The following is a 15493-nucleotide window of genomic DNA, read 5'->3' on the forward strand; positions in this document are numbered from 1 at the left end:
AAAATATGACCCCCAAGTGCAATTGAGAAGACTGTAAACATGTTTATGTGGTCGTTTCTGGTTTGTTGTGGTCCATTTATATTCATTGATAGGATTTTCTTTAAATGAAACTGGCTGGTTTGAGAATTTTTCCACTAGCTCATACCACTTCAGTCTCTGCAGGAGTGCACTTGTTCCCTTTCTCCAGCTTTCTTGTTTCAGTAGCTGTCCCTGCTTTGGTGACCTGAGGGTCATTTGGGTGCTGGTTTTGGCCAGGGCTCCTTTAGGCACAAAAGAGGAGAAAACCAATTTCACTTGTGCTTTAGGTCCCTGAGGCAGAGGAGACCTCACTGGCTGAGCTGGAATAAAGAGCTGTCTGTGCTCCCTGCAAACATGGCTTGTGGCTCTCACTGCTGCTCTGGCTCCTCTCACCATGATGGGAAGGAACCAGGGTTCTGCTTATCAACAGCTAGGTGCTGGAGTGTTAATAGTGGATTTAATGGCATGTTACAGAGGGAAATGAGCTCCTCTTCCTGATCTCAGCATGCAATTTTCATTTTGTATTTCTAGAACATGTCTGTTCCATCCTGGCTTCCCTTCTGCGAAACCTGAGAGGGCAGCAGAGGACACGGTTACTGAATAAATTCACAGAGAATGACAGTGAGAAGGTGAGTGCTGAGTGTGTCTCAGTCTCTTGGCCTCCAGCTTGGGAGGGTTCTTGCTCAGGGTGCCTGGTGCACTTGCTGAGTTACAAATAGCCATCCTTGTACCTGCCTGCAGAGACTTCTGCTGTCACAGACCTTTGTTCTCTCATTCACATTGTATCTACAAACTGCAAAACTGAATGTTTAGTGCATGGCCTCCACATTCCCTGTGCTCTTGTCTTCTCATGCCCTTGCTGTGGTAGTAGCAATTCTGTCCTGGGTTTTGTCTCTGCTGAAGCCTGGCCCTAGAAGACAATCTGTGGTATTACATTATTCTGGCTCTGAGATCAGGACAGCGTGGAAAGGCACCAGTGTGTCTGGTGAAGCTCTTTTGCAGAGAATTTAGGAGTTGCTATGGTACACGTTTAACATTCTCCACTCTTGTCCTAGAATGTTTCATTTTAGTGGTGTTTGCTCTGGGAAATTCTTCCCAAAATATTTACATGGTGGTGGATAGATCAAAGCTTCACAGAAAAGAAATAGCTTTTGCAAACTGGGGATCCCAAGAGATTTGTAAATTCTGCCACTGGGAAAATACTGGCTCCTTAGTATTCCTCATTAGTGTGTTTTAAAGGTGTTTTTCATAACCTGTTCTACCAATTGTAGATAATTACTAGACAGGATTTCAGCTGCCCTAACACAGTTCAGAGGAGAGTGGGAGAGCTGGAACATCCAGCACAGATAGACAAGTCCACTGGGGAAACCAGGAGCCTGGAGGACCACAGCACAGAGAGTGATCTGGGGACACGTGTCTGTTTGCTGCCGTTTATCTGGCACTGAAGGGACTGTGTTCCCATATAGGATCACATCCAAAAGCCTGCAGCCCCAGTGTGCTCATCCAACCAGCACTTGTACCCCCCTTCTGTAACACGTTCCTTCCTGGGAGGGACAGAGCTGCCTGTTGCTTTGTGAAGGCTGAAGCTGAGAGGAAAACAAAATTGCATGAAGGATAAAAGATGATTACGCTGTTCTTTCTTCTTGCTTATGTCTCTCTCTTCTGCCCTTGCAGGTTGATAGGTTGATGGAACTGTATTTTAAGTACCTGGATGCAATGCAGGCAGCTGATAAGAAGATTGATGGGGAGAAACACGTATGTATTGCTTAAGTTTTGCCAAGTCATGTCTGTAACACCTGTGCACAGCCATGTCATCTGTACAGGACTTCTGGCTCAGCCAGTCACTGTTCTCAGGTGTGCCCTCATACCTCTGCTGTTCCTCTTAATTCCTATTGCCTCACTTTCCAAGTTCTAGGTAACCTTAGATAAAGTGGGCCAAGAATTTCTCTACAAGTGCTTCTGGCTGTCTCTTAGAGTGAATTTTACTAAAGTACCTAAGTCTGTCTGTGTTTCAATTTGCCTTCACTTTCACCTGGCTGCAGTCCTGCTTGGTTTGGCAGATGGAGAGCAGGTGAAATGCAGAGAGACAATTACATGATAATGTGTGAGGCCTCCTACCCTGGTCTGCAGAGTTGTGATCAGCAATGAGAAAGTGTCTGTGTTGATGAGTGGCTGAGGAGCAGCCAAGGGCTGTGTGCTCTCTACACCCCAGCAGTGAACGTTTGAGTGACACCAGCCTTGGTACCGCACAGCACTTTCTTGGAACTGAGGCTGGAACAGACCTTTTGAAAGGGAACGAGCGGCTGGAGTCAGGAAGCAGCTTGCAGAGCTGTTAGTGAGCTTGGCCAGCTTCCCACAAGATTATCTGTATCAGTGCTGGGGAGGGTGTGAGATTGATTAGCACCGACGGAGAGCGATGGCTGCAGCTGCCGTCGCGCACGCCGCGCTCTGTGTGCCACGGGCAGCAGCCCCCCACCAGGCCCCGACAAACAGCTGCCTGCCCGTGCCAAGGCTGCTTCTCTGGGCACTGCCAAACATTCCGAGGGCATCGGAGCACTGCTGCTGCTCAAAGAGGCACGGGAGTGAGTGATGAATGGAGCTGCTTTTGCTGCCAGCACTCAGGCTCCATATGGGCAGCGGCAGCAGCACCGCTGAGCAGTGGCCTGGAGGAAAACAGCATTTACCCTTCCTGCTTTCCTTCTGTGCTCTGTCCTTCCTCCTCAGGACAGGGAAAGAAATTATTCGTTCTTTACGTTTTGGTGTTGGTGTGGGGGTTTTAGAACTCAAAAACCAGATTGGACTTTTTCAGTTGAAGCCTTGTAGTGTGTTGGAGCTGCTTGTACAGAGCCTAAAATACCACATGCAGAGCAAGGGTATGTGCCCTTTATCCAGGAACACCCTGGAGCAGCCTGCAAACGTTTACATCTGTAGCAAACAGCCAGCACAAAGCAGGAGTGGAGGGAATTTGAGTGTGAAGAAGTTTTTGTAGAAGCTTTTCAATTAATAATATTAACCCATTCTTGTCTACTAAGTGCATAAGAGAAGTAAAACTAAGGAATGTCAGATTCTCCTCCTATCCAAAATAAATGGACCTCAATTCTTTACCTTCTATTAGAGCTAATAATAGGATTTGGCAGAAGCATCTCATGGGTGCAACATATTGGCCACAACATGTATAAAATATGATGTTCAAGTTCGTTCCTAGCTTGGAACACTTCTGGAGAATTATAATTTGCTTTATTTTGTAGCATCATCAGATGGTCAGTGGGACATGGTCTCCTGAGATCTGAAGTGGCTCAAGTGTTTACCCCACACAGAAATAGGCAAAAGCCATCATTCTATCTGTCACATCGTGGCACTGTCTGGCTGTGACAGGATTTATGGGACTCTTTAAATGTTTTTTGTTGTGGCACATGAATCACTGAGGTGGATTGTATGAACACTTTAGAAACCGTGCTCTGTCACTGGGGAGCTTTTGACCTTTCCCTTGCAGTAGAGGACATGGTACCCCAAAAATCTGGTATACAGATCCTTCTCTTTCTCCCTGCCCCACAGAAAAATGATACTTGGTGAGATTTTACAGGTTCAGCCTACTCTGAGTCTGATGGACAGAGTATCCTGGTGTAAGTCTTGCATTACAAGGAGTGAAAAGCTGCTTACACAAGGAATGACTGAGTGCTTTATCTTTAGTAGTGCAGCTGGCATAAGAAATTCCTGCTCTTGTAGTTCTCCTCCTTTATATTTCTTTTAGCTTGGCTTATTTTAGTGATTTGGTTTATAGCCCTGCTTTTCAGCCCATGGCAGTGATGGTAGGGGAATAGTTGAGGGTGGAAGGGAGGGGAGGAATTTCTGAAACCAGCTGTTTTGAGGAGGAGCAGTTGTAATAATCTGCACCCTGATCTGGACTGTGAAACAGGATGAGGTCATTGAGCCCCTTCTTACTGTTACCCCCTAGTTTGCTTCAGTGGAATCTGTTCAGAAGGGTTCAGAGGTGATAACTTGGTGATTATCCTAATTGCCATGGGAAACCCAGGAGCAAAGTCCATGAGAGCATTGTCTCCCAACACCTGATGTCTATCTTAGCACTTTTCTCAGAGTTTTTAGTTAATGAAAATATCTTGTTCTCCTCTCAATTTCTTTAATTATTTCTGTAGGAAACGGTGCAACATCCTGTGGCCTTTACCTCTCTCTAAAATGAGGTATAATTATGGGTGGCAGCAATAGCCTTGATGATCTCTAAAGATGGTAGGAAACGACAAGAGGTAGTTTAATATTTTTATAGTTCCACGGAAAATTATGCTCATCAGGTTTATTCAATAAAATATTCTCACCAGACACTTTGTGCTATAATGACTTACAAATTACATGCTAATTGTGGTACAGCTCAGCCACTCTATCCTTGAAAGGAAGAGGTGGAACTGCTAGGATGAGTGTGGTATCCACAGGTGGGGATAACAGGTGGGGATTTGTGTCAGTCCATCCTTTTCAGTTTGGTGTAGAAAGACCAAATTGCTCGGAACTGTGCTGAGGGCAGGACATGATGGCTGTGAGTGTGACATGAGCCTGTGGTCTGAAGGCCCTTCCTGAGCATGTCTTGCATCCCTCAGCTCTCCCCAAAAATACAGACAGAAAGCAGTAAGGGCAGAGACTCCATCCTTAGAGTGAGAGACACGTTGTGGTGGTTGTTGTGGTGCATGGCTATTTGGAATGTGTTCATTTCTGTCCTCCTGGATTGGCCTTGCTGTTCCACATTGTGAGGGTGTAAAACCAGCATCCTGGAGGTGTTCTTTGTTCTTGATCAATATCCTTTTGCTCTGCCCAGCTGTGCAGTGTGTGCTGGAAGGTGAGTGATAGATGAGGAGGGAGGAGGATGCAGAAATCTCCTCCAGTGCCTGTGTGGAGCAATGTGATTTTTGGTACAGCACTGGCACATCCATCGCATCTTTAGGCTTGGAGTCTCTACTTGACACCTCGAGGCCTGTCAGTCCTGCCTCATTAGTGTGAGAGAAGCTCATTTTAGCTTCACAGAAGCCCATCTTATTGCTGTCTTCTCCCATCAGCAAGGGGCATCTCAGTACATATTGCTGGCAGATTAGAAATGGCACCTGAGCGCTCATTTGGAGGTTAGCGACTGACAGCTTTGAAAGAGAGTCCAAGTGGGAGAGGGGCTGCTTGGTACTGTACTGGAGGCAGACTAGCACTGAAAGGGTGCCTGTGGTTTGAAAAGAAAAAAAAAAAGAGGAGTGTGAAAAAGCATCTTAAAACTGTACTTGTGTTCTAATTCATATCTGCTTAATTTACTGGCACAAAATAATCTCCTCTGCTGAGAGGGGCTGTTGGAGCCGGCGCCGCTCTGTAATCAAGACCGCGGCTGCCTGGATCCAGCTCCTGTGCTCGGATCAGAATACAGAGCAGACCTGGCCTTTGTTTCTTGCTCTGGAGATTCAGAGTCCTGGCCTGTGGATGTTTTTCTGCTCAGGAATTTAGCACTGTTGAGCAGAGCAGCCAATGAGCCTGTGTGCAGTGCAGAGTGTGAGCGGTGGTACAGGAGTGAGTGTGTTGTCCTTCTTGAGTGTTTTTTTAGGTAATTCAGTCAGTGTTCAGCTCTCTCACTAGCCAGACTCATCATTGTTCAGCTTTAGAGACCAGATTTGAGCCATTTGGCATGGATTTAGGGTGAGGGAAGTCACTCTCTGCACAAAATTAGATTTTTCTCTTTACTGGCAAGAGCTCACAGGCAAGCTTTGCCCAGTCATGTGCAAGCATGCCCAGCCTGTGCCCATGATTTTGAAAACCTGGAGTAAATGACAGTCATGCATGTGTTGGAGTCTTCAGGATCTGATGCTAAAGCGTCATATCTGAGTGTAGCCAAAACAGTTGATTTCACAACATGATTAAGAAGGCACTGGCTTCTAAACTTGTTCTTTTACTGGCAGACTGGATTTCTAGGGGGAGAGGAGAAGTATTTCACTACCTAAGCTTTCCTCTCTCTTTCAAGAGGAAGTGAGAATCAGCTGTCTAAGTCACTCCATCAGATTTCTGTCTGGGGAATATCCATTGCCCCCTCTGGGGAAAGTTGCACAGGGCTCATTTTCCTTCTTACCCCTAAAACCCTCAACTCACCACTAGATGCGAGGGCTTGGCTTGACAGAACAGCAAAATTTGGCAGCCTCAGTCAGCTTTGGTGCTGGTGACTGCGTGCCTGGAGCACGTGTGCCCGAGGAGGCGCGTCCTGTGGAGCGTTGCGGGCGCGCAGCGCTCGCAGGTGATGGCTCTGATGAGGAAATATTGCTCCACCTGCCAGACGGCTGCAGAATAAATCACAGCGCTGCAGTGAGCTCAAGGGGCTGATGAGCTGCTTCCTTTGTTTAAGAACAAAACCTGAAGACAAACCCCAAAATGCAGGAGGCGACACGTGGCGCAGTTGTTTAGGCCTGTCAGTCCCCATGAGGATGGAGCACAGGCACATCTGGGGCCAGCTCAGAGGAGGCTGCTCTGAGCTCGCTGCCAGGTGGGAATTGGCAGTGTTTTGAAGAAGATGAGCTCTCTGGACATGAATGGAATGGAATGGAATGGAATGGAATGGCCTCTTTTGTTCTCCTTCTGGGCAGGTCTCTCTGGTGAAGAAGAAGGATGGATGGTGGGTCATCATTCCCATGAGAGTCTTTGGCTAAAAAGCCCTGTCCTGGGTCTACCCTGGCAGCACCTCTTAGAAACAGCTGGAAGAGCCTGGCTGGGCACGGAAAAGCTGTCCTTGTGCAGGATTTTCAGATGTGCTTTCTCATGTATCAGTCAATCATGAAGCTAGAAGCCCGATAGCTCTTAGAGTGTGCTGGAGTCATGTTCTGCACTGCTGAACAGCACCCTCAGATGGCCAGTAAAAGAGCAGGTTTTGTTCCATTCTGACAAAGAACTTGTAAACCACGGATACATGCGTTTGTTCCATAGTCACACACTCTCACCCCTCAATGTAGAAATGTGATTTGTATGTTTAAATTAAAATTTTGACTTGCAGATGGACACACTTCATGGCCAGCAAAGGCAAAACTTCTTCAAAACTGAATGAAATGTTTTGTGAATTTAAATGAATTATTAAAAATACTTCTTCGGCAAGAAATATATGGCTGGTAATGTTTGGGGGAACAAAACAATTCTTAAGAAACGACAAATTCCACCAACATTTTGCCACTCCTAATGGGAAGTGCTCTGAGAGAATCCTCACACCTTTCCTTTGTGTGGTTTTACAGGACATGGTGCGCCGAGGAGAGATCATAGACGATGACATGGAAGATGAATTCTATCTCCGTCGTCTGGACGCCGGGCTCTTTGTGCTGCAGCTCATCTGTTACATCATGGCAGAGATCTGTAATGCCAACGTTCCCCAGGTAAAGCTGCCTGCAAGGTTGGCAGATCATCTGTGTTTCCATTCATGGTGCAGACAAGGCTCTAAATCTTTGCAAATGCTGCGTTGAGTAATTGTTTCTCTAATTCCCTTTTGGGGAGGAAACCTGCTGTTTATTGCACTTGTGTCCGTACAGTTCCATCAAGTTGCAGCAGATAGGGCATTAGTGGGGACAGAAGTTGATTGTTGTCACCAAATTCATATAATCTGTGTGAGCAAGGTCAGGGTTTGAAATGGAAAGGCCATGTTGATGCCATTGCTGAGGGAGCAGGGGGAAGGGACCTGCTCTCAGGAGGTCTCACAAAAGCACAGCTACAGCTTTTCTTGATCTGTGCAAAATGCACAGATACATCTCTGCTTCCTCTGAATACATTGGGGTTTGTGAATGCATTCTGTGGCTTCTTGTTTTTGTGCCATGTGCCTTCCTGGGTGTTCCTGAGCAGATGCTGAGGGCTGCCAAGACTGAGTTGGTTTTTGTGGTGCCCTGGTCACTGCTTATCCCTCAAAGTGGGAAAAACTGGGGCTGCGCATGGACTTGTGTTGAAGATCTCTTTCTTCTCTGTCCTACTCCTCATCAGATTCGTCAGAGAGTCCACCAGATCCTGAACATGAGAGGCAGCTCCATTAAAATTGTTCGACACATCCTGAAGGGTGAGTAGAGATATTTTTGTGCAAGTGTCTCATCGCTACCAGGGACAGCTTGGTCATCGCTTTGCAGGATGAGCCTTCACATGTAATTCTCCCTGGCTTCCTGAGCATCTCCAGGCAGCAGCTGAGCAGTGTTCTGAGATCCTGGCAGGGCTGGAATCACCCTGATTAGAGGCGTGCTTTGCTTTGCCTCCGAGTTAGGACACTTGCTGTAGCTGCTGTCAGAGAGCAGCACATCACTGCACGCTTCCATCAGCTCCAGCCTGGCTGGAATTCACTGCTGACATTAACGTGAGAGTAAATATTTAAGGGAATTGTACATGCCTGCTAGAGGGAAGAATAGTGGAGTCTCATCTTTCATTAACATGGCCTTGCACTTTACCATCTGCACCATATTAGTACCCGTGGTGTATTTGTCTTGTTCTTAGTGTCAAATTAATAGGGATTATAGCATTAAAGTATCCTCCATAGCTTTAAAATGTAGCTGTTGTGATTTGCAATCCCAGTTTTAAAGTACTGCTTGTTATTTTTAATGCTCATGGTGAATTAGAGCAATGCCTCTTTGAGCTGTGGCCCTCCTCTGCAGCCTGCTGTCCTTCAGCAGCAGCAGCCAGTGGAACTGGGGAGAGGAGGGCAGGACTCAGCCTCTTCCCATGGCCCCTTGGAGCTGATAGGATTAGTGGGAGCAGCAGGGAACCAGAGCTGCTTGGACAAGATGCTTCCTTATGGAGTGTATCTGCTCCAAAGGGGCTGTGTTGTTTTCAGTGTGAGGAGAGGAGTCTGTTTTTCTTCTGGAGGGAAGGGAAGCTTGGCAGCATTTCTGGGGCAGTGGGCTATGGGATGTGTTCCAGTGTTTCTGCTTCCTTTGGGAGCAACAATGTTCTCCTGGGCTTTTCTTGCCCCCACTTCAACAATGGCAGGTACACACAGCTTATTTCCTGCAAAACCTGTCGGCTTTCTCCTTTCTGATATGCAGGAAAAAAGGAATCAGAAGGCTGGCTGGTATGACAAAATCAAGAGTGATTTTCTGACAGTGTGAAATTACCTGCAGCTATGCAATCTCTTTGGCCCTTGTCTTTAGCAACAAAGTGCAAGCTAATGCCTGCTGGTGAACAGGGGGGTTGCATACAATGTCTTTTCTGATTTTAATTATGATACATGAAAATTCCTGCCTCTAAACTGCCCCTTTCCAATCTGGACTATGGCACATGTCCGTGTTCAGATTCCCACACTTGCCCTGGGCCGTGTGTCCCTGGGGGAGTTGTCTGCACACCTCGCTGGATTTGCACACCTCACAGTCACAGCTCTGGGGTGTTGACTTACATACCAAGCTGAATTGAAGGGCAGCTGCATTAAATTTTCATCTGATTCTTTTTTCCCAGACAGTGACTTGCATTGTGAAACTTTCTCAGTGGTTGTATCGGGTGTTCCAAGCTCAGGGTCGTGCTGGGCTGGGTGCTCTCAGCAGCAGCACATTCCCTGCCTTGAAGGGGCACTTTGACTTGTTAATAATGCAGGGATGGGTTCAGAGTTTGGGCTCTGACTGCAGCTCTCCCAACTCTTATACTTGCCAGTTTTAGAGACTTCTAGAGACAATAATCAAAACCTCAGTGATAAATTTCTTAGTGGGTGCTCGTGAAGTCCCCAGTAGGACCTGGGAGGCTGGAGCAGAACTGGGCTCAGCTGCAGTCTGGGCTTTGAAATTTGAGCATTTCAGTAGCTACACACCTGTGTCCACATGTGCAGTCAGCACAGACTCACCAGCCTGTAACAGCACCAGGTACACACAGCTGCTTCTCTGAGGGAGTCACTGCCCTGGACACAGCTTCCCAGGAACAAGGGGCTGGAACTGGGGTTTGGTGTGGACCCTGCAGTGTGGGGCTTCCAAAACTTCACTGGAGTCAACTGCACAAGACTCTGTTGCAAGTGGCTGAGAGCTCAGGAGCTTGAGCCTTGGCTGGAATGTTTCCAGGCTACTTCCCAACTTGCTCTCAGGACACATGAGGACCGGTTTATTTTTACTTTTCGTTCAGTGTTTTGCTCTTGTTCAGTTTTTATTTTCTATTTTTGCATACTAATTAGGTGCTCAGTTTTTAGTTTGATTTTTATGGCCTACATATTCTCCATGTTTCTCTGGCAACCTGACAGCTGATGGATCCCTTGGGGTGGCTCAGAATTACTTACGATGCAAGCAAGGAAGCGAGACTGTTTTCTTATGGTAGAGCTTTCAAGGGGGAGGAGTGGGCAGGGAATAACGGGAGGCTCATTAATGCATTTCTGCAGGCTGACCAGTCCTCCCACACTTCCTTTTTCTCCAAGATCAAGCATTTCTTGCAACAGGACAGTCAGTTTATGCTTTGGAAGAAAACAACTGAGTGGTGTGTACCTTGGCTAGGGAGATGTTTAGGGGATGGAGGCTGGATTTGAGATGGCAGTGTCAGTATCTTGGGGAGGTGCCTGGTCTGCATCTGTCATTGGGAATGGAGTGAGGCACGGGTTTCTCTGAAGTGATACTTGGCTCTGGAATGGCAAATCTCCCTGTTCCTCACTGATCCAGAGGGACTAGCCATTGATCCTGGCTGCCTCAGGAGCTCTGTCAGAGCTGCTCCTGCTGAGGCCCCCTCTCACAGCTGGTGTCAGGTGAGCAGGCACACTGGGAGCTGGGCATGTGGAATGTCTGCTGCACATTCCAGCCCAAACCTGTTAGCACAGGTAAACACAAAGGAAGGGTCAGTGTGCTCTGAGGATGGAGTTCAGTCTGGCTCATGGTGCCTCCATCTGTGCAGGCTCCACAGCTTCCAATATCCATTACAAGCCTCAGTATTTCCCAATTGATTTTTACTGTTCTGTAACCATTGTATTTTGTCTAATGAAGCAGAAACCAATCTTGGGCCCTTTCCCTTTGTGTAGCTACAGCAGTGTGTAAGCTCTGGTTAACTGTTGGCAGGAGCAGCTTACATGTGATTTTTTTTTAGCAGTCTCAGTGAAGTGGTGGAATTTTAAATAAAAAAGTAAATACATAAAATCTCGGTTGGAGATTTACTTTTTTAAGCCTGGTTCTGGGGGTTTTATCTGGTGTCTTCAAGCTGTTAATGCTTCAAATGAGCATTAGCAGCTGTCATAACCCAGTAAACATTCTGCCTTGGAGTAACAGGGGTTTTAGTCTTACAAAGCCTGGATGTTTAGAAGGAGAAATGCTAAGCTTTTGGACAAGATAAGAAGAATTTGTGTCTTGTTTTTGTTTGGGTGATCTCTCGGTACAAAGGAAGGGCAGTGTCATTAATGGCACTCAGGGGCTCCCTGCTGAGCCCTAGTCCAGGCAGTCTGGCCATCCTTACTGGATGCTGGGGGCAGAGCTGCTGGCTGTGCCAGGCTTGGAGACTATGGCTGTCCCTCACCTGGGCTTGGAGAGGCCACTGCAGGTTGGAAGTTGCCTTGGGCTGCAGTAAACTCCAGCACTCACATCCACTGCCTGTTCCAGAGGCACTTACCCTGATGGAGCATGGAAGGGGCTGCTGGGGACAGAGCTGGCTCCTCCACCAGCCCAGCACTCGGGCTCTGGCACTGCCTGAGGGGAGCCTGAGCTGAATGCCAGCCTTGGCTGGGAAGGGAGCCCCTTCCCTGTGCACTGGGATCATCTTGTGCCTGAGGTTTGGATCCCCAGTGCAGCCCAAAGCACAAACAGGGCCGGGTGCCTCGCAGCAATCACTCCATCCACAGGAGCTACAAGGAGTCCCTCCTTGGAGGAGCTTCCTGCTGCTTTTGAGAGCTGTGGAGAGCAGCTCCTCCACTGAGAGAAGGTGCCCTGGGCTGGTCCCTTTGCTGGGACAGTGGGCAGCTCAGGTTCACCTGCAGCAAACCTCAGCATTACCACCTGCTCATGTTACAGGTACTGGAGCAGTTTATAAATATTAAAAGTATTTTTCCCAGAGGCTTGGTAAAGAACTCTACTGCTTTTACATGGAGAGAGAGAGTGTACACACAGGAGGGAAGACTCCCACATCAGCTAACTTCTGCCTGTCCTCACAGCTTTCAGTGCTCCTGTAACAAAGGCTTTGATGGAGCTCAGAGCGTGTAGCTGTGCTAAATGTATAAATATTAAAGCAAACTTTCTGCAGCAACTTACCATTCAGTGCTGAATACAAGCTGTTCTGTTTGTTTGGAAGAAGGAAAAGAATGCAAGCAGGCGGAGGCAGGGAAGCGCTGTCTTAACCATCAGCCTGCTCCTGATTCCTCAGATTTGTTCAGCTCCTTGCTTCTGCAGCTCAGAACCTGCTTTTCATATCTTCTTTTTAAACCTTCTTTGAAAATGCAGGTTCTGGTTGCAGGAAGGAGGGAGCTGGAAGGGGATGAGAGCTGCCAGCTCCAAATGAATATCAGGAAAGAGAGCTACAGAGGGAATGTTTAGTTCTGTGGTGTTTAGCTGTGTGCATGGATGGGCAAGGCCGTGGTCAGTCTGGTGTCCTCGGCCTGATGACAAGGAGTTTGGTTTGTAGTTAAATCTGAACTGCTGGCTTTTCTTCTGGGTGGTTAAAAACACTGGGTAGATGGAGGAATTGGGGTCTCCTGGGCAAAAATCCTCATTCAGGATGCTTGGACAGCAGGTTAAACCCAGGACTGGGAATGATTAACAGTTGTCACAGACCCCACCTCACCTTCCCTGGTGACACTGAGTTGCCAAAGGGACCTAGGAATCTGGTGATTTGCAGTGATTTATGGTCTGTTTGCATTTCTTGCCATGACTCCCATGCCTGGGAATGGGTGCTCCTGGGTGCTGCTGTCTGCTTGGGCCAGAGCAGGGAGTTCTCTGTGTCTGTCTGCCTCAGCAGCTTTAATGAGTGTCAGCAGGTGTTTGTTATGCAAAGCTTCAACCCTGGGATGGGCAGGAAACCATCAGTGCTCCTTGCATTAATTCCCATTTGGCTGTCTGCAGTCAGTCGTGTGGGTGCAGATTCTGCTGTGGTGTGTGCAGGAGCTGTTGTCCTCTGTTTGTTCCTGTGGCACTCAAAGCCCGTGTCCCTGTGCTCTCTCCCTGCAGAGTACGCGGAGAACATCGGGGACGGGAAGAACCAGGAGTTCCGGGAGAGCGAGCAGAAACGGATCCTGGATCTGCTGGAGAATTTCTGAGGCCCTGGCAGACACCTCTGTGTCTGCCCACAAGGACCTGGCGCCAGTCCTCCCTCCTCCTGCCCCTCCTCCAGCCTCTGTTGCACGATCAAAGTGATGTTTCTATGAAACTGCTTCTAAATGGGATTTGGGAGATATTAAAGATAGTTTGCTTTTTTTTTTAGTTGCTGGTTTGTTATTTGAGCAGTGTTCTATGAGTGGGGCTGCGGCTGCATACCCAGCACAAAGCCAGCATGAGGTTCTCATCTTTTTTATCTTTTTCCCCCTAAATCAAGCTGCCAAGGATCAGTGTGAAACAATACAAATGTATGTGTGGCAGGGAGGGCAGAGAGGAAGCCTGCATGGCTCAAGAGACTGTTGGCAGGTTATTCCAGCCTGATGCATTAATGAAAATGTACAACCCTTGCTCTGATGGGAACCAGGGAGGCTGAGGCAGTGGTGTGTGTCCAGTTCATCCCTTCTTCAGTGGCAGACGAGATCCAGGAATTGACCACATCAGCCATTCCTGTTATATCTTCCCAAAGGTGAGTGGGAATTGAAAGTAGGTTCCTGGCACAGGAAGAGGGAAAAGAGGAAAAGAGTCCATTGGGGTTTTACCCAGAACTAAGAGTGAGGGGAGGTAAGAAGTGACATGCCCAAATTCCATTGCCTTTCTTTCACAGTCAGCTTGGGGTCCTGGCTGTGCTTCAGTAGAAAACCAGTGTGGTTTCTGGACAGGGAGGTTGGCTCTTGGAGCAGCAGCAAGTCCCTGAGAGCAGAGGGATGGCCTGCCTGCCCCAGGAGAAAGGGCCACAGCTCATTCTCATCAACCACAGTGTGGTTTTGGGTGTCACTGTGCCAGACTCCAGTGCTTCCCTGTGCTGGGACACCCAGCTGGGATGGGAAGTGGCAGAGGATATTTTCCTGCATCCTCTTTTCTGCTGCTGAAGTTAATGACTGTCATCACAAGCCATCGTGGCTCCCGCAAGCTGGGCCGTGCCTAATTTAGAGAGATTTGCATGCTGGCAGCATTCATTTTTTATCTCCAAGAAAAATGCATTGTCAGGCAAGCTTAAAGGCTTCCTTCAATCCTGACTGCACAGGCACTGCTGGCCTGGTGCTATTGAGCGCTGGTGTTCAGGGCATCAGCATGGAAGTCGTGGCTTCAGCAGCCACAAAAAGCTGCAAAAATACATTTTTTTCTGTAGAACTTGTCAAATTCCTCATTTCTTTCTTCTGTTTTCAATCAGCTTCCTTAGAGGTGTTTTTCCTTTAGCTTTCAGGTGTGTTGAGGTTTTTACTTGATTCTGGGATTTATTCCCTTTCCACACCAGTGGAGCTGTGGTCAGAGCTGGTCTCTGGTTTCCCCTGGAAGATAACTGGCTGTCCCCTCACACTGTGCCTGTGTTGGTGGAGCTGAGGTGAAAGGGAGGGATCTCAGAGAGTTTGAGGCAGGGCAGAAAGGGCACTTAGTGAATGTGGAACAGCTTCAGGTGAGAAGTGGGGCCATGAATTTTGGGGAAGAAAAGGGCAGGGAAGGTCTTGAGAAAACTTCAGTAAACTGCCTAAGGGCAAGGTAAGCTTATAAATCTGAGTGTCCGTTTTAAACTTGACTTTGCTGTTTGCTGCACATGTATGTATAGATGTGATCATTTCCATGCACAGCTGGTGAGCTGCTGTGGGTGTGCAGTGCATGATCCCTGCATGGGGAAAACCTCCTGCAGCATCTGCTGGGAGTGAAATATCAGTCGCTGCCACAGTGGGTTGTGCCAGTGAACTCACATTGGAAGCTCTCACAGCAAAGGATAGGGGCTGGAGGAACCAAAAGTGTGGTGTGTGGGTTCCCTGGGCTCCCTGGGGAGCAGGAAAGGGTCCTGGCACTGCTCCAGCTGCCAGCAGTCAGAGCTGTCCTGGGTCAGGAGAAGGAGCAGGCACAGCCTGTGATGGGGCCTCAGCAGCACCCTGTGAGGTGAGGGGTGTTCCCTCTGCAGGGCTGGGATGTGGTGCCACCCCTGCACTGTCCCTCACAGTTCTCAGGGCCATGGTGCTGCTTCTGCTGCTCCTGGGGAGCAGGAGTGCCTTGCTGTGAGTATTGTGTTCCCCAGCTGAAAGAAGAATTTGTGGCATTAGGGAATGGCAGTGTGCTCATCCCACCCAGCCCAGCCGCTGTTCCTGTGATGGATGAGGGTGCTCCAGATGTTGCTGAGGCATTTGCACAGAGATGGTTCCTGCAAAGCAGGCTTCTACAAGGTGGATGACGAATTATTCTTTTCTAATTTCCAAGCTCTTTCAGAGGGAGGAACCCCACTCCTCCAAAGG

The 15493-nt window shown here is 48.1% G+C and overlaps 1 protein-coding gene and 1 long non-coding RNA gene across 3 annotated transcripts in view; one reads left to right on the forward strand and one right to left on the reverse strand.

Annotated features, from left to right (window-relative positions):
• CTNNBL1 (catenin beta like 1) overlaps positions 1-13358 on the forward strand; it is a 47241-nt gene extending 33883 nt beyond the window's left edge. Inside the window, exons 12-16 of the mRNA XM_064391418.1 lie at positions 550-647; positions 1693-1773; positions 7266-7403; positions 7999-8071; positions 13107-13358. Of these exons, the coding sequence (XP_064247488.1) occupies positions 550-647; positions 1693-1773; positions 7266-7403; positions 7999-8071; positions 13107-13195 (479 nt within the window). The 3' untranslated portion in view covers positions 13196-13358. The remainder of the gene's footprint in view (positions 1-549; positions 648-1692; positions 1774-7265; positions 7404-7998; positions 8072-13106) is intronic.
• On the reverse strand, positions 4281-7331 carry LOC135282000 (uncharacterized). 2 transcript variants are annotated; one of them, XR_010348376.1, is made up of 3 exons: positions 6725-7268; positions 6142-6635; positions 4281-5230 (listed from the first exon to the last, which is right to left on the reverse strand). It is a non-coding gene; the product is annotated as an uncharacterized LOC135282000 (long non-coding RNA). The 2 variants fall into 2 exon arrangements; XR_010348375.1 differs by lacking the exon at positions 6142-6635 and having other exon boundaries at positions 7198-7331.
• Positions 13359-15493: the final 2135 nt, after the last annotated feature.

The sequence above is a fragment of the Passer domesticus genome, chromosome 16 (genome assembly GCF_036417665.1).
Source record: "Passer domesticus isolate bPasDom1 chromosome 16, bPasDom1.hap1, whole genome shotgun sequence".
Classification (NCBI taxonomy): domain Eukaryota; kingdom Metazoa; phylum Chordata; class Aves; order Passeriformes; family Passeridae; genus Passer; species Passer domesticus.